The sequence below is a fragment of the Eublepharis macularius genome, chromosome 12 (genome assembly GCF_028583425.1).
Source record: "Eublepharis macularius isolate TG4126 chromosome 12, MPM_Emac_v1.0, whole genome shotgun sequence".
Lineage (NCBI taxonomy): Eukaryota > Metazoa > Chordata > Lepidosauria > Squamata > Eublepharidae > Eublepharis > Eublepharis macularius.
In genome coordinates this window covers 62,390,607-62,408,903 of record NC_072801.1, presented here as the reverse complement: position 1 = coordinate 62,408,903, position 18,297 = coordinate 62,390,607, and the positions used below count along the sequence as shown (strand labels likewise).

The 18,297-nt window shown below is 46.3% G+C and overlaps 1 protein-coding gene across 1 annotated transcript; it reads right to left on the bottom strand.

Moving 5' to 3' along the window:
* Positions 1–4,413: 4,413 nt before the first annotated feature.
* Positions 4,414–13,712, bottom strand: LOC129340440 (germ cell-specific gene 1-like protein). The gene is made up of 5 exons (XM_054995244.1): positions 13,403–13,712; positions 11,909–11,956; positions 7,890–8,042; positions 6,663–6,774; positions 4,414–4,762 (listed from the first exon to the last, which is right to left on the bottom strand). The coding sequence occupies exons 1-5, from the start codon at positions 13,710–13,712 to the stop codon at positions 4,414–4,416; spliced, it is 972 nt and encodes a 323-aa protein (XP_054851219.1).
* Positions 13,713–18,297: the final 4,585 nt, after the last annotated feature.

Below are 18,297 nucleotides of genomic sequence, written 5' to 3'. Positions count from 1 at the left end.
ACAGTTTTTTAAAACATAGATGAGCATTAAAAATGTGATTCTGCACCTTCACTTAGACATGGTAAGGTCCATTCTACCCCTTCAAATTCTGTCATTTCATTCTGCTGTGTGTTTATACTAGACCCCAGAAGAGGCATTCTCCTTTCTCTCACACACAGGGGGAATGCCTTTTTGAGAGACACTGCCTGCTGCAGCCAATGCCTGCATCCTCTAAAAACAAGGGAAGTAAAATTCTTTCATCAATTAAAACGCACACCATCAACTACTTTCAAAGTACAGGTTGGAGATGAGAGTTCTCGCAAATTAAGATGTCTGAAGAACTTGAAGGTGATTTCAGAAGTTTGGAAACATTTCTGCAGTAAAATTTAGAAACTAAAGTTTGTTTTTAACAATTCAGAAAATTCTGGATTACGTTAATTTAATTCTGGAAAAAAATCGCAATTATCTTTACAAACTCGAGATAAATTTTGCTTTCCTTTTCCAGCAGCGCCCCCTAGTGGATTATTTTTATGGTTTCATTGGCTCCCCTTAAACAAAAGCCAGCATCGGCTACAGAAACGGTTGCCAACTCCAGGTTGGGAAATTCAAGGATATTTGGGGGTAGAGTTTAGGGAGAATGGAGCTTGGGGAGGGAGGTCAGCAGGAACGTGATGCCAAAGAATCCGCCCTCCAGGGTGTTGCAAAAATAGCAAGCTCCACAGTATAGAGATCAGTTGTTATTTTGGGGGGACTCCAGGTCCCACCTGGAAACTGGCAACCCTAGATGCAGAAGGTACCATAAAAGTATTATTTTGAAAAAGCATTTCAAATCTGAAAAAAAATTGGAATGAAGAAGACTACCCACCTAATGCTAGAGTGTGTCCTCCACTGGATTTGTCCATGTTTAATGTTGGCCAAATGGCTTCATGCAATACACAGGTCATAAAATAGAGATGTACTCAGTCTCTGATTGGGAAAGGCTGACTTCTTCTTTTTGATGGAGAAGAACATCCCATGTTTAGTACTCTTTAATGGCTGTAGTTAACCTCACCTCTGAGTTTCAGGTATTTATCATGAACGTATCTTGCCCCAGGTTATTTATAAAACCGATAGGTTTCTTCCTTGTAAGTTATTATTTTTTTTAATTTATGGTCTGTTCCATGTCTGGTTTGTTTTATTATTTTATTATTATTGTTGTCATTGTGGTCATTATTATTATTATTTTATGAACATTATTTTATTGTGAGCATCTTCCAAATATTTATTGATCAGCTTTGTTGCTTTTCTTTCTCCTTCTTTCCTTTTTGTAATAAAAAAAAGATTTTAAAAAGGATGGGAAAAACATAAATTTGAAATAAAAAAATTAAATGGATCCGAATAACAAAGGTTTCTCTTTATTGGGTGGAATGGAGCAGTGCTCTTCAAAAAGTCCACCAAAGCAGAGGTTGGAATAAACATTTCGTTTGTCCTCAAGATGGAACAAGACTCCTGTTTATGCAGTGATTTTTAAATGAAATTTTTATTTACTACATTTTTTTCCCTTTTCCCAATAAGCTCAGGGTGGTGTACATTAGTCTCTCTTCCTTCAGTTTACACTCACAACAACCCTGTGAGATAGTTTGGACTGATTCCGCACACGTTGGATAATGCACTTTCAATGCACTTTATCAATCGTTTGAGGTGGATTTTTTGTTCCACACACGAAAAAATCCGTTCCAAATGATCTATAAAGAGGATTGGAAGTGCATTATCCAACGTGTGCGGAATCAGAGAGTGCATAAGTAACAGAAGATCACCAAGCGAGCTTCATGGCAGAGGAGGGATTTGAATATGGTTCTCCCAGACCTGAATCCAACACACAGCTTTATTCCTCTGCAACTCTTGCCCAGGGCTGCCTGCTCTTTTACATACCTAGTGCCGCAGTTGCCCAGTCCACATACTCTCGATCCTCTAAGAAGTGGTTAGAAATAAATAAAACCAAATTGCTGGCTAGAAGGAGAATTCCTCCAGAAGTGCCTTTTCATATTTCAGAGCAACTTGGTAGGATTATGCTGCTCTGAAAGGAATAGAAACCCTTCCAGGGTCTGGGCAAAGCCACTCTGCCTTGGTGGCCATGTTTCCTTGTAATGCACATGTGCGCTCATGCATAAAAGCAGAAACGGGCACCACTTATAATCACACATGGCTTGGCTCGGCTCATGCACATTGGATATCTTTTGCTTCCAGGAATGAGCAGCTCTTCTTGAAAATCCTGGCTCCTCCTCCTTCCTTCCCCCACCCCTCAGGATGTGAACAGGATTCTTATGTCATAGACAGTTATCATTCCCTCCTGTGGTAAATTTAGGATTCTGCCATCTGCTGTGGGGTTTAAGCCTCTAGCGCCTCCCTCTTTTCTGTCTTTCCTTCTAAAAGGCATAGAAATCACAAGCCATTTCCTCAGTGCTAGCCCTCTTTCCCCTCTCCCTCCCCTGCCCCACGTCTGACGAAATGAAGCAGATTGACACTGATTAATTCTTTAATTTCTTTAATCAGCCCTAAATTAACAACTCGTGATCTTCTGATTTCCCACAGATGGGGAAATTATATGAAGCAAAACAGAAGAGATAAATCATCTGCAAAAGGGGATTCCGCGTGAGAGAGGCGTGTGAGGGGACACAGAGGAGACACGGCTGAAGGGACCAGGGGTTGGTGGTTAGGCAGTAGTAGGACAGAGCCACGGAAAGGAAAGGAAACAAAGATAGGTCAGGGCCTGGTCAATATGAATAAAGGTCATTGCTGGGAAAACACAGGGAAGGTCTCTATATATTATACTACTGTAACAACCATATTAGTATATATAAAGATACTTGGGCCTCAATCACTCCCCAGATGAGATGGCTATCAAAATTGTTAACTATTTCCATGACAGAAAGCTGAATTTTAATACACACATACTCCAAGACAGCTTGAAAAGTCTGAAAACAACAACTTGCTTGCTTAAAACGCCTCCTAATAGCGAGAGCGAGGCAAGCCATGCATGCAATAGATTGAAGTGGCCTAGGAAAACTCATGCACGGGAACTGGCCTCTGATGGGGAAAGGGGCAGATGATTGGCAGTGGCAGCCAGGAACATACATCTGGATATCGGGACAAGCCACATATGTGATGGAATGGAGGTATATGGCGATCTCCTCCTCAACATACTTGAGCAACCTATGTACTAGAGGAGGTTCACAGTGGCAGCCAGGAAGGTTTGCAGAATGCAAGCTGCATTGACATGTACTCTGAGGGCAAAACTAGATGTCACAGCATCCAGATTCAACCCATCATGACGTCTAGTTTGGCACTTATTCACAGACAGAACTCATGCAATTTTATGCCAAGGTCTCTGAATTCAACAGGACTTATTCCCAAGCACTGAACATGGAAATGGAACCTTATATAAGATAAAGGTAGTCCCCTGTGCAAGCACCGAGTCATTACTGACCTATGGGGGGACGTCGCATCACAACGTTTCCTTGGCAGACTTTTTGTTACAGGGTGGTTTGCCATTGCCTTCCCCAGTCATCTACGCTTTACTCCCAGGCAACTGGGTACTCATTTTACCAACCTCGGAAGGATGGAAGGCTGAGTCAACCTTGAGCTGGCTATGTGAACCCAGCTTCCTCCAAGATCGAACTCAGGTCATGAGCAGAGCTTGGGCTGCAGTACTGCAGCTTACCACTCCATGCCACGGAGCTCACTCAACTTTATATAGACAGTCAAGTGTATGTATTAACTGGTGTTGGATTAACAAAAGTATAACCAGAGCTGCCAGCAAACAGGAAGAAGTCTATTGTTATCCCCCAACACCAAGAGATGCCGTAACCCTTAAATAACAACGCAGAAAGATGGTCTCAGCTGCGGGCTGACAGTCAACTTGCTACTGGCTTCAACTAGACAGATAAATGGCATGTTTCAGAAGACCAGTCACATGCACTCAGCCTAATCTGCCTCACAGTGTTGTTGTGAGGATAAAATAGATGAGAGAACCACTTTGAGTCCACATTGGGGAGAAACGCAGGGTACAAATGAAATGAGTAAATAAATCCTTTGCTGGGGCTCACGTGGATTACACATGCAGCTGAGAGGCTATATTCTTAGTACCCCCAAAACATTGCTGCCTCCAAGTTCACTGCAGGGGCCGCAAGGCTGCTTGTGTGGGGCTTGGGTGGCCCCTTGCCTCAGGTCTCAATCTTGTCAGTTTATCTAGCTCACAATTTGCTGAACTGCCCGGTCCCCTCAGAGAACCAACATAGCTCTGGGTTCAGAAAAGGCCCTGTGCTGCCTACATGGAGTGCAGAGGACGATATATCTGTACAGATGAATGGTTAAGCAAGGTGAAGGGGGGTTGGAAGAAACAGGAGAAAACGGAGGTAACAGAGATTGTCTCCTTCTCTGCCCAAGGTCCTCTCTCTAGCATGGCTCACCGTCATCCTCATCGCCAGCATCCCCGCTGTGCCCCCCTGCGAGCCCAGCATAGCCTCCCAAATAGGACTTGCGTCCCCCACCAGGAGCCACCGGGCCTGGCAGGCTGGGGGAGAAGTCTAGAGAGTCACTGACACTGAAGATATATTTATCCCACAGGAAACGTTCAAGGTCAGGCGCCAGAGTGGGGGAGCCAGGGCCTCCTCCGCTCCCCGCTGACGCAGTGTGCTTCTCGAAAATCCGCCTACGGTACTTGAACTCCAGGATGGTCTTGGTGTAGGTGTTGAGGGTCAGCACAGAAGAGGACATGCAGAGTGTAAACGAGAGCCAGGCCATCCTACAGGGCAGAAAAATCAGAGAAAAGACGGGGAGGTCAAGTCCATTATCCCAGTCCAGTCCTCTCGACTGGCATGATTCCCTCCTTCCGTTTCCGGATCTCTCTGCAGCCTTTGATACGGAGATCATGCCATCCTGTTGAGGCACTTGGAGGCAGAAGTGGGTATCAGGGGATGTGTCTTGGATTAGTTTAAATCATTCCTCATGGAAAGAACTCAAAAGGTTACTATGGGAGAACAACTCTCTTCAGACTATCTTATGGGGTTATATTGTACGGAATTATCTTGTGGGGTTCTAAAGAAGGCAATCTTAATTTACAAATTATTCAACATCTACGTAAAGCCTTTAGGAAAAATCATTCGTAGCGCTGGAACTGGATGACACCAATATCCGGATGACACCCAGCTCTGTATCTCACTATCCTGGGGTTCCCAGGTGTTTGCTGGTGGCAGGCAAACTCCTGGAGGTTTGCCCCATTGCTGGCAGAAGGCTGCAAGCTGCCTTGTGATTGCCCACCACCAGCAGGCAACTCAAGAAAGCATGTGGTGGGCACGCTCCAGCAGGGCATGATGACATCACTTCCTGAAGTAACATCATCGCACTTGATGTGGAAGTGCTCCCACGCTTCGTAGAGGCTGATTTTGGCCCCAAGTGGGCTGATTCTAAAAGAGTTGGCCCCATGGGAAGCGTAATGAGCATTCCCATATAAAACATAATGACATCACTTTTGGAAGTGATCGTGTCAGCACTGGGAACATACACGCGCGAAGATCATCATGCCAGTGAGTACCAGATCCCTCCCCTGCTAGGAGGATACATGGACCTGGCAACCCTACACTATCCAAATCTCCTGGTGTTGCAATAGAGGTCTTGAGTTGTTCCCTGACAGCTGTGGTCAAATGGCTGAAAGCAAACAAACTAAAACTGAACCCAAACAAGACAAAAGTGATGCTGGCTGGGAAGGTGGAGATTCTGAAAGACATTGTGCTCCCCACTTTCAATGGGGTTCAACTGACTCTTGCAGATTCAATTACATATTATTCCCATTCTACAGTCCCAACGTTAGCTACTGGGCTCAGTTCAAGGTTTTGGCTATCACACACAAAGCTCTTCATGGCCTTGTTCCCTCATATCTGCACGACTGTCTCTCTCCCTGTGCTGTGCAATAGCAGCTTCACTCATCTGAACTGGGCCTTCTGCAGGTGCCACCCTACAAATGGGCAAAATCAACAACCATCTGTATACACGCAATTTCTGTTATGGCCCCCACCTTACGGTATGACCTGCCTGATGAGGTGCTCGCGCTTGAAGTAGTGTTGTCAGATTCCTATACCCTCCTAGTGGGAGGGGGAGAATCCAGCACTTCCTGGAAGGTGGTTCCTCGTACACACACCCAGCAAGGTGAGATGACATCACTTCCAGGAAGTGACATCATCGTGTTGGCAGTGGGCATGCTCCCTTGCACGGGGCTGATTCGGCCTATTCGAGGCCAAAATTTGCCCCTGCAAAGCGTGGGAGCATGCCCACTGCCAGCACAATAAGATCACTTGAGGAAGTGATGTCATCATACCTCAGTGGGAGCGCACCTGCTGTGCACTTTCCTGGGTTGCCTGCCAATGGGTAGTTTGCCATCTCCCGCCAGCAATGGGGCAAACCCTCGGGAGATTGCCTGCCACCGGCAAGCAACTCGTTACCCCGGCTTGAAGGCAACCTACAAATTTCAACTAATGTAGAATTCTGGTGCACACCCCTTGGTAGAGACTGGCAGGTGGGTGCATAGCAAGCCAAGCCTTTGCCAATATTGCACAGAATGGTTCTCTGCCATGTGGCCACACCACATGAGGGGAATGGCAATGCCCTGCTGGTGCTCCTAGGCTGTGGAATAATTGCTGGTCACTTACCCAAATGACCACCCATAATACCATGTCTGGGGTCTCCAGTCTTTTGGTCCCAGGTTCACTGCCACCTGAAAGACAGTCATGTACATCATATGGGCAACCATGCCCAGGAGCCCTGTTGGGTTGGGAGAGAGAAGTAAGATATTTCAGAGTATACCCCACCATAGGAGAGCCCTCCAGGGCCAACGTAGCACTTCCTGCACCCTAAACTTTGGCTGGATGGAGACAGAGCTAATGTAACCCAAGGGGCAGAAAGCTGGGCAGACTTGGGAAACCAAGATCCAAATGTACATGTGTCCATTTTGGCCATCAGAGTGCAGGTCAGTGAAGGGTCTGTTAAAGAATCAGACCTGACATGACACCGTCGTTTCTGGGTTGCACCGGAAGGGATATCATTGCCCAGGGATGACAGGTGTGCACCTTCCCATTTCACTACCCTGCCTCTTCCTGTCAATCAGCTGGCAAAAGCACAGATTTCTGGGAGATTGCCTGAAATACTCTGAAATGTGACATCACTTCCAGGTATTCACTGGAAGTGGCATCATTGCATCATTGCACTGACTTCACTCTGGCAATGTGACGCCACTTCCAGGTATTCACTCAAGTGTCATCATTGCATTGACTTCACTGTGGCAATGAGACGTCACTGTGGCAATGTGACCCCACTTCCAGGTATTAATCAGAAGTGGTATCATGCCATCTGCATGGCATCGTCCCCTTTGCCTCCACGCCCTCTCACTGATTGCCAGCCAGTGGCAAGCAACCCTAGCCTAAGATTACTAGATTTCTGTGTCAGACAAATTCATATTTTTGCTTATCTAGACCATATTTTTGGTGGGCAGAAATGATGTCTAGTGATGTTCTAGCATTCCCCAAAATGCAATGGTACTATGTGTGATGCTACATCCACCCCAAATGCCAGATGTGATGTAACTATGCCAGGTGATGTTCTGGCCATCCCCCCAAAACCTGTTTGGTTTCGAGGGACAGCCAGAGCATTGCCAGATGCGCTTATATCACATCCAGGGTTTTGGGTGGATGTAGCATTACACATCACTGGGTATCATTTGCAGCACAAGCCCTTTCTTCTGTTGCTCAGGAAAGCGACACCGAGAGGGAAGGCCCGACCAGCAGGAGTCCTCCTCAGGTTGTCTCAGTTTGTGGCTTGTGACACTCAGGGATGGATGCAGACACAGCTGCTTGGCAGGGGAGAAGGGGAGACTGAGGTACCCGAGAGAACCGTGATCACAGCAGCAAAAGCATTGATCTTGAGTCCATCGATGAAGTTAGCGTAGTAAAGGGCATCCAAGCACATCAGCAAGAACCCCACGCTAAGCAAGATGATATAGAGGAACTCCGAGGCAACTGACAGCCACAGCACACCTGGAAGGCAAAGGTGAGTCGAGGGTGAGAGAGGAGATGGAGCCACTGATGCCACAGAGATATCTGGAATTCTTAATGGGAGCCACAAATCTAGGGTGGCGATGAGAATTTTTGGAAGCAAATTAGGGGCATTTGGAGTTTTTAGGCAGCCCCTGCCTCACATTGGCAATGGCTTCTGGAAGAGATGTTCTATAGTATCCACAGCCTGTGTGTGCATAAAGTGCCATCAAGTCACAACGGACTTATGGGAACCCCTGCTTGGGCTTTCCAGGCCAGTGAGAAGCAGAGGTGGTTTGCAGTTGCCTTCCTCTGAAGAGTCTTCCTTGGTGGTCTCCCATCCAAGTACTGAATAATAACAACAACAACAACAACAACAACAACAACAACATTCGATTTATATACCGCCCTTCAGGGCAACTTAATGCCCATTCAGAGTGGTTTACAAAGTATGTCATTATTATCCCCACAACAAAACACCCTGTGAGGCAGGTGGGGCTGAGAGAGCTCCAGAGAACTGTGACTAGCCCAAGGTCACCCAGCTGGCTTCAAGTGGAGGAGTGGGGAATCAAACACGGGTCTCCAGATTAGAGTCCCACACTCTTAACCACTACACCAAACTGACCCTGCTTAGCTTCCAAGATCTGACAAGATTGGGCCATACCATGCCGCCATCCCTCTCTGTCCCTAGCCTACTGTGAGAAGACCTGAGGTTTCTCTCCCAGGCCCTTAAAAAGTTGGCTAACAGTATTTATTTACTTCATTTATACCCCATTTTTGTCTCCAATGGGGACCCCAAACAGCTTACAACATTCTCCTTTCTTATCCTCACAACAACCCTGCGTGAGTAGGTGACTAGCTCAAGCACACCCACGAGCTTCCATGGCAGAGTGGGGTTCTGTCCCGGGTCTCCCAGGTCCCAATCCAACACTGTAACCACTACACCACACTGCTCTCATAAAACAGGAATCAGATATTAAGGAGCTGCCTGGTAGTCCTCAGGCACAAGGGCCTCATAGAAAGTATGCTTTGGTGCTGCACAGGGCTTTTTTTCTGGGGAAAGAGGTGGTGGAACTCAGTGGGTTGCCCTCGGAGAAAATGGTCACATGGCTGGTGGCCCCGCCCCCTGATCTCCAGACAGAGGGGAGTTGAGATTGCCCTCCACGCCGCTGAACTAAACTCCCCTCTGTCTGGAGATCAGGAGGCGGGGCCACCAGCCATGTGACCATTTTCAAGAGGTTCCGGAACTCCATTGCACTGCGTTCCCCCTGAAAAAAAGCCCTGGTGCTGCATATTGTATGCATATATCATAAATTTTTATAATTATACTGTATAAATCAAGTTGCTTTGTCCCGTGTTGTTTTTATGTCCTAATTTTTTACTTGTGGCTGGAGGTGGGGGTGGGGGGTGGGGAGACAACATTTGATGATAATGTTGTATACTTAATTGGTGGAAGAGGATGAAAGATCAAGAATCACAGTTCTAATCTTTTTCTTGCCTTCCCACGAAGGGCTCGGATCCTAAGCCTTATCCATCATGGAAGCAGGCCCCCCACATGGAGTGCATTCCTTAGCGTGAGCACTTTCTAGCTCTTTCAAAGATACTGCTGTTGCAGAGGAGAAGCGCTGGAGGGAAGCGTTCCACAGCGGACGACTCCTCTCCCCACATAAGAAAAGGAAGTCGCACAAGTGGAAAACAAGGCTTAGGATCCAAGCCAAGGAGCCCACTGCAGCAAAGATAAGTCTCCCCTCCTAATTAGATTCTCATAACAACCCTGCAAGGTAGGTTAAATCGAAAGACAGAGCTAGGGTAAGATCATTCCATTTCATGGCTGAGTGGAAATTTGAATACAGGTCCCAGACCTGGCCCAATATTCTATATATTGCTCTCTACTGGCGTCTGAAGGTGAGTGTTTGTAAATGCCTTTTTAACCTGTTGCTACCCACTCCAAGCCCATGAGCTGGGCTACAAATCAAATCAACTCATATGTAGCTAAATTAATCATAAGACCTCTGCTTCAGTACATTAATCTTTAAAATGAGTATCATGCTCTGCATCTCAAAGGGCACCTTCTACACCGTAGGCTTAAACTGCTTATAATGGCTACTCCATTTCGCCAGTGAACTCTGGGAACTGTCGTGTGATCACCAACCGATATTTCAGCACTCTCCTCAAAACAGAATTCCCAGAATTCTTTGGGGAGAGCGAAGCTATGACAGTTTTTCTTTAAAAAAATTACATTAGTAACATAGATACAAACCATAGAGGATAGTTTTAGGTGGGTAGCCATGTTGGTTTGCAGTAGAACAGCAGGATCAGTGACACCTCAGAGACTGACAAGATTATCAGGGTAAAAGATTTTGACTAGGATATAAAGGCTCAGGGATCTCCATTCCTACTTGTGTCGGAAGAAGGGAGCTCTGACTATCGAAAGCTTACATCCTGACAATCTTGTTGGTCTCTAAGGTACCACTGGACTCAAATTCTACAAACCACAGAGTTTCTATAGGACGTAATAAGAATTTCAACACACTAAACATTTAACAGAAGTATATAATCTGCAGGCTGAGTGAGGGGGGATTGGTTTTTACTATTTTGGATTTAATCTCTCCCGCTCTTGCTAGTCGAGCTGTATTTATTGACCACTCCTGCTGCTGACTGGTTGGTTGATTTCTATTATTACTTTCAGTATTTTATTGCTCCTTTTACAGCTGACTATTTTTCTGCTTCTAGTCATTTAGCCTGTTCTTAGAGGGCTATACTAATTTACGTTACTCTGTTTTTTAATCTTAAATTGGTATGAATAATGTTTGAGTAGAAAGGCAGGATAGCAGGTTTCCAAAATAACACATCAGGGGCTTGCAAGAAATCATAGGAAGGATAAATTTGGAAATCTCTACCCCACCTCTCTCGTTTCCCTCTTCAGGACTCTGAAACTCTTTGGGTCTTGAGAAGGCCAGTTTCCTTTCCTCCCATTCCCTCCTTTAAATGGTACTCCACTGCACTCGGCTAAGGTTGCCAACATTCCATGTGGGGCCTGGAGTTCTCCTGGTCATTTGCAACTGATGTCTAGATTACAGAGATCGGTTCCCCTGGAGAGAATGGCAGCTTTCAGGGGGGTGGGCTCTAATGGCATCGCATCCCCATTGAACACTTTATGCAAAGTCCACCTTCCCTAGGCACCACTCCAAATCTTCAGAAGTTACACAACCTGGCGTGGGCAACAGTCTGTGCTCCTGAAGCATGCTCCCCCTTCTAAGGTTGCCAACCTCCAGGTGGTGACTGGCGATCTCCCAGAATTACAACTGATCTCCAGGTGACAGCGATTAGTTTCCCTGGAGAAAATGTCTGCTTTGGAGGGTGGTCCCCATTAGACCCTGCTGAGGCTCCTTCTCTATGCAAACTGCCCATTACAGGCTCCATCTCCAAAATCTTTAGGAATTTCACAACCTGGAACTGGCAATCTCACGCTCTACCCCTAGCAAGGTTTTTCTTTTGGTGAATTTACAAAAGCTTTATGCACCCCAACAGGGATACCCATGTATGTAGAAATTCCTGCCTTGTCTCTTGGTAGCCTATTAGGGCTGTTTTTGTGATTATAACTGGTACAGCCAATTTACTATTAGAAGGCATAGTAATGATATTAATTCACACAGAAATGGTCCCAGATTCTGTCCCCGACATTTCTAGTTTACAAACAAGGTAAATCCCAGGTTGCCAAGTGAGAGGTGGGTGGGTTTGGAATAACCCTGTCTTCAACTAATACTGCTGGAGCAGAAAATCCTGGCCGAGAAGAACAAACAGTGTCTGACTCAGTATAAGAGCTTCACTTACGGGCCTACCTTACCCAACCCTTTCCAAAGTCTCACCTTTTTCCGACTCCGGGGGCAGCTCTATGAAGCTCCGGCACTTCTCTTCTGGCAAACGGGCAGCGGGAGAGGGGCACAACAAAAGCAGAAAGAGTCCAGTTTAGTCAAAACTGGTGGTGAAATGGACACATACTGAATTCCAAGATTGTCTCCCCTCCCAAGAAGTGAGACTTTCCATTGCTGCCCTCCTCCCAACTTTGAAATGTAGTTGGCTTTGGGAGTGAGACAGTACCTTTGGTTTCGTCTGAGCTAGGACACACACTCGCCCCAAAACTCTGTTATGGGGGGTTGTCTTAGCCAGTGGGCAACAAGGGCTGATGCACCAGCCTCTCCACTGGGACACTCTTCATCTTGAGGATATTTCTTGGGATAGTTAGTATTGCTCCAAATTGTACAGGCGCTTCACATAAGTGTGTAGTAGCGGGATGTTCATGTTGTCTGGGATTTGGTGGGCAACCAGACAACAGAGATAATATGAAAACGTGGCTCATATTTCTTGTCTTGTTCTTTCAACAGCCACCTCCCCCACAAGTTCATTTCCTAGCAGCCTCATCAATTTCCTTATCCCATTTCTTCATCTGCGCCTCAAGGCTTTTTTGCTCCACCCGAAAATGCATTCTGTCCGTGCAATTTGTCAAACTCTCTTCCAGGGACGACCCTCCCATTAAGCAGTGAGTAGACAGCCTCAGGCAGTGGAGCTGTGAGTTGCCATTAAAGGTTGCTGAACAGTCAGTGATCCATGATATTATTATATATGAACGTGTGTGTGTGTGTGTGTGTGTGTGTGTGAGAGAGAGAGAGAGAGAGCGCGCGCACACATCATTTGGATATTGTTCCCCAGGTGCTAAAAAAAGCCCTTGAGTCAGCCCTGTTGTTTCTGCCCACCTCCCCTCCATTCTCAAGATCCCATTATTTTAGTAAAGTCTTTCCCAAATTATTGCTGGTTTTACATTATGGTCGTCAGAGGCTGCGCCTGCCTGTTGCAATGCTGTGAGCCATTTGAATGTAGTGGCTTACAGTACTGGTGGTCGGTTATTTTTCTCCACGCCACAGAGAGCAGGGAGAAAGGGCTCGCAAGGGTCTGTCTGAAGAGTAGGGGGAAGCCCCACTCACCTTGTAAAGAGCTTGTGAATTGCAGGATTTGAGCCCAGTGGCACCTTAGAGACCAACAAGATTTTCAGGGTTCGAGCTTCGGAAAGTCAGAGCTTCCTCTCTCAGATAGCCCGCGGACCCTGTGACAGCAGAGTCGATGCTGAACTATTTAAAGTGTCTTCCATGTGATGGCTCTGGTATGTGGACAGGCCCCAGTCTTTAGCCTCCTCTTACTCTGCTCTTGTGCTGCCCTTTGACTTCCCCCTTCCCTGTCCACATTACCTGTTGTTAGTCCTCCAACCTCTTCCTCTTCTCTGTCCTGCCCCTTAAACAGACAGTAAATCTGCTGGACAGTGCCGGGCACTTTAGTCTCTAATTCTGAAACATGCACCGATTACATACCTCCATGATGTTCCTCACAAGACAGCCAGAAGCCTGTGTGGAAATATCGAAAAGCATACTTGTCTTCTCCCGTCTCCCAGATGTACTGGACTACATGGGGGTCCATGGTCACGTTCCCGTCCATCGTCTCATTGCTGTTGATTGGTACGCAGTTCCCTTTCTTGACTGCTGAGAGGCAAGGGGGCTTCACTACCTTGTGGGTCCCCTCACACCAGTAGCTGGTGCTGAAGGCTGACACCGAAAAACAGAGAGCAAGAGAATTGAGGCCCAAGGAGAGCAGTGAGCGGGCCTTTCGGCTCAGTTTAATCATGGTCTCAGTTTTCCCAGAGAGGAGAGGACGTGATGGTGGCTTTAGTACTGGAAACTGAATCACGTGTTCAAAGCCCCCCAAAGTTTTAGAAACCGATGCTCTGAGGTACAGTTCTGGTCTTTCCTTCCTTCAGCCAATAGAAGCCAGTTCTGAACAACTCTCCATTTATAAAGAATGCCTTTCTTCTGATAATTATTTTCTCTTTCTTACTAATAAGCTGCAGGCCATCCATTGAATATGGCCCCTGCTTCTCAAAAGCAACAAAGCACAAAATGGAAAATTGTCTTTGAAATTGAACTCGGCCTGAAGTTCCGTTCTTATTAGTGGCTTGTTACTGGAGAATGTGAGGAGGTGGGGACCAAAATTATTACTTATTTACTTTCTTTACTTGCTTACATTTCTCACAGAAACTTTCTGTATGAAAGGAATAGGGTTGCCAGTCTGGGTGGGGCCTCGAGTTCACTCAGGATCACAACAAATCACTGGATGACAGAAATTAGTTCCCCCTGGAGGAATGGCAGCTTTGGAGGTCGGACTCTATGCCGCCCCCCGCTCCCTCCTCATCCTAAATTTCACCCTCCCCAGATACTGCCCCCAAATTTCTAGGAATTTTGCAACCAAGAGTTGGCAACTCTTGAAAAAGGAATGAAGTTCAGGACTACAGGGAATACCGGATTCTCTGGGAGAGATGCAAGAACGATGAGCTAGAAAGCTAGCAGCCCAGCTTCTGAGGCTCTCCTGGTTATCACCGGGCATAAAATTGTGGATGGGTAATATGTCCCCTTTGTGCTTTCAAGGTGTCCTTTAAGATACACACCCTCTAATCCTTAAACCCTTTCCTCTTTCACAGCTATATTAATGCAAGAGAGATTTTTCAAAGTCTTGTTTACACACAATTATAAGTCATTTGCCCAGACTAAGCAATCTTTCTAATGAAAATCTTATATCCCTGAAGACTTGAAGAGCAGGAACCAGTTGAAAGCAGATGATTTAAAAAAGGCTTTTAAAATCCCCAGCCCGTTACAAATCCTTGCAATTTCTTTCCTGCATCTTCTCAACTAACAGAATTTATTTCGAACTAACATTCTAACATGACCCCTCCCTTGAAACCCCATCCTTGTCAAAATGCAACGGATACCCTGAAGGGAGTTTGTTGGAAACGTGAGAGTCAAAACAGTTTCCAAAGCCTTTTACACATCATGATATCCATTTTAAAGTCTTGGAAGACGTAATACTCTTGCAGTTCTTGCAGACTGTGTGAAATACTCGAAATTTTTGTCACCAGGCACAAAGTGATTCCAGGGTATCTCAATTCTGCCCTTGTGCTGAAAGGAAGACCTCAGGGATATTTCAAAAGCCCCATTCACCAGAAAAATTCTACTGTATATAACCCTGGTCAGCAATGGTTTTTCTGGGAAAATGAAGAGATGGAGGCCCAAGTCCCCAAACCCAACTTGCTTTGTGAACAGCAATCCTACCACACTGCTCCCTTGCCTCTAGACTGACCCCTTTGTAGGCCAGACTTGGCAAAGGGTCTTGCAGTTGCTGATCTTGAATGCCTTCTAACCATCCACAAAAGTGGCAGAGATTATTCTAGGTGCTGCTCAGAATCTCAACAGGACACCTCACTTGGAAACTTCTGTTGGAGTTTGGGGCACAAAGTCCTCTTTTGACCCACCAATTCTATTTCAAGTGGTCTTTAGTGCCAGCTTTTCTCAACAGGGTTGTGACGCTTCCTCGTACATCCTCAGAGCTGTGTTCCTTTGGGATCAAACAGCTCAGAAAAGCTGTTCGTTTGTCCTCCTTTAAGAATTATATTCTAATCCACTTTCCCGCTGGCACGAAGGAATCCAAGCTCTTCCCTTCTGTCTCAAATCCATCACATCTTCCCCTTCATAGATCACCTCAATTCTCTTCTGCCATGTCACAGAATGAAAAACTACACAACAGTAATGACAAGTACACCATTTGCTGTATCGGATCTCTGTTGATTCACAAACAGCTTTCCAGAAAGAAAGAAAAAAGTTTGCACCAAGATGAAAAACAAGAGGGCTTTAAAAGCAGAGAGAGAGAGAGAGAGAGAAAAGTAGTATTATTGGAGATCAAGTATTTTGCCAAAGTAATCCAGTGATTCTTCCAAAAATGTAGAAATTAATACAGAACAGATAGACCTCTTGGCCATTACTAGCGGGAAGAGGAAATTCAGAGAAGAGTTTGAAATGTGCATCCATTCGCATCGGCAGGCGACCTGTGTAGCTTTGCTGCTCTCATTTGTTAATTCAGTTCCAAATTGCCCAAGTCAGATATTCAACACCTAGGAAGTTTGAAATTCATGTCCTTAGTTGATGGCTTGCCTAACAGATCCAAGTCTTCTCAAACGTTAGCGTCACAGATGCTGTTCCAAGTCCCTCAGCTGATCTGATGGATGGAGACCACCCAAAAAACATCTGAACTTGGACCATCCCTCTACGAATGGGCTGGAGATCTATTCCCAGTGAAAAACTGGTAGCTAATTTTTTATCAGATGACCTTCTGGAGGTTTCAGCGAAGCACCAAGGATCCTTCTGCAGGGAGCTGCAAAGGAAAGTGCCACTCCCCAAGGGCTAAAAGTGTGCACCGCAGAAATGCTTCTCAGCCGATGCACAGCAGGGGAATCAGGCGGTTTCCTCAAAGCCGGCTGGGCTGAGTGGAAAGGTGGCAGAAGCTGTGTGATAAACGAGCAGGCAGCAAAGAGCTTCAGCACCCTCCAGCACAGCACAGTCCCTGGGGGACAGGAATCAGGCGCAGAAGTGCGGCGGCTGCTGATTAAAAAACCCTCTTCATTAGTGCCAAGGGGGTACCAGTGCCAAGCGCTAGGGAGGATTAGCATCTAATAAAGGGGAGGGGGGAGAGCATCAGAGAGCTGCAATTGGGCTTCCCTTTGCAATCAGCCGGCTCCCAGGAGAGGTTGGGGAATTGGATGCAGAGATGAGGGCGCAGCCGGGGTCAGAGGGGACTGAGGCAGGCAGAGGGAAGAAGGGTGTGGAGGGGAGAGGGATGGAGAGACAGAAAGACAAATGGTTAGGGGGTGGAGAGACAGATAACAAGCTAGATAATGGGAGACTGCTAGATGACCAGTGGGAAATATGAACAAGGATAGATGGATCTATCTTCCCAATAGGAAAGGTTTCCAAGATGTCTCAACTTTCAGTATTTGGAGGCGGCAATACTGAGTGGTACTCACACGGTAACAAAGTAATGACGTTACCAAAGACAGCAGCAAACTGGAAGATTTTAAAATTTTGTTTTCATTATTTCCTCCCCCCTCCCCATTTACTGATATACGGTGGGGAAGAGGCCAGAGCAGAGGACGGATGGATTGCTGGACAGCAGACAACGTGGGGAGATGATTTCCCTACACCTGTCTGATGCCTTTCTTTTCTCTTGCATATGCCTGGCTCTGGGTCCTCACAGGTGTTATTTCTGGATGCAACTCCACGTCCCTTGCACTCACAAGCCCCCTTCGTGTGTTTGGAGTCCTCCTTAATGGGATCCGCATCTCTTGGGATTAAAACCCAGTTGGCACCAAGGAGACTTCTTGTGTATTCCTTTCACTAAGTGCATTGATTTAGAGGATCAAACCACTTTCCACAAAGCTGCCACAGACTTAAACACAGCAAAGCAATTAGAACAGAGAATCGTGCAGGATGGAATGGAAGACTCCGCTCTAAAAGTAGATTGCAGGGCAACTGGATTACCAACTGTGGGCTCTTGGAATCTGTGGAAAGAGAGGGATCTGGCCAGAAGAGCCGAACAAGGATGAGTCAGGGACCCTGATGCAGTAGCCACAGAAGATGGCATTTTTTGGGTGTAGCTTGTCATATCACAGTGCAGCAGGGGCCAGAAAAGCTGCCTCTGCCACAAAAACCCTCTTCTACATAAACCATCATGCTTGGTTTGTCTAGTAGTTTAGAACAGGGAGGGTCTGGGAGACTGGACTCCAGGGAGCTGATTGGTGTTCTGTTATCACACCATGCTGCTATAAACATCTATAGTCTATTCACTGTGACTAACAGGGCATTCCAGATGATTCGGAGACAATCTGTCCTGGGGCATGTATGAGAGGAGGCTGTAGAGGGGCCTGCAAGGACAAATGGTTTGGGTTGGGGGCAGGCCCTACATGTTGGGAAAAAATCATTGAATGACCCACATTTGCCATACTACCAGATCACCAGCAGTTGTTCTGAAAAACACAATAGGCAGCCGCTATATTTAAGGACAGGGCAGTGGGTGGGGGTGAGGGAGGCAGAGAAACCATGCAACTGATCTTACAGAGATCTCTCTTTACTTAGGGTTGAGATGTGGCCATTTCTGGGCTGGAGGAAGTAAAACAGAAAGGGATCTTGTGGCTCCTGATTTTAAAAGTTGGACACAGAAATTCCCATTCCAAAGAGATTCCCAACAGGAAATCCAGGCTTGAAAGCTAGGCTCAGTTTGGCTGTGGAAAAAATTGGCCAGTTTCATGCACATCACTCTCTCTGAATATGTGCAAAGGGTGAGCATTGAGAAGCCAAAATCCAGTTTCCACCAACATATTAGAATTGAG

Coding starts and splice junctions, on each gene's coding strand:
- LOC129340440 (XM_054995244.1), bottom strand. CDS start 13,712: ATGATTAAACTGAGCCGAAAGGCCCGCTCACTGCTCTCCTTGGGCCTC. Junction 11,957..13,402: donor TTGTGAGGAACATCATGGAG/GTATGTAATCGG, acceptor CCCGTTTGCCAG/AAGAGAAGTGCCGGAGCTTC. Junction 6,775..7,889: donor TGTGATCACGGTTCTCTCGG/GTACCTCAGTCT, acceptor CCAACCCAACAG/GGCTCCTGGGCATGGTTGCC.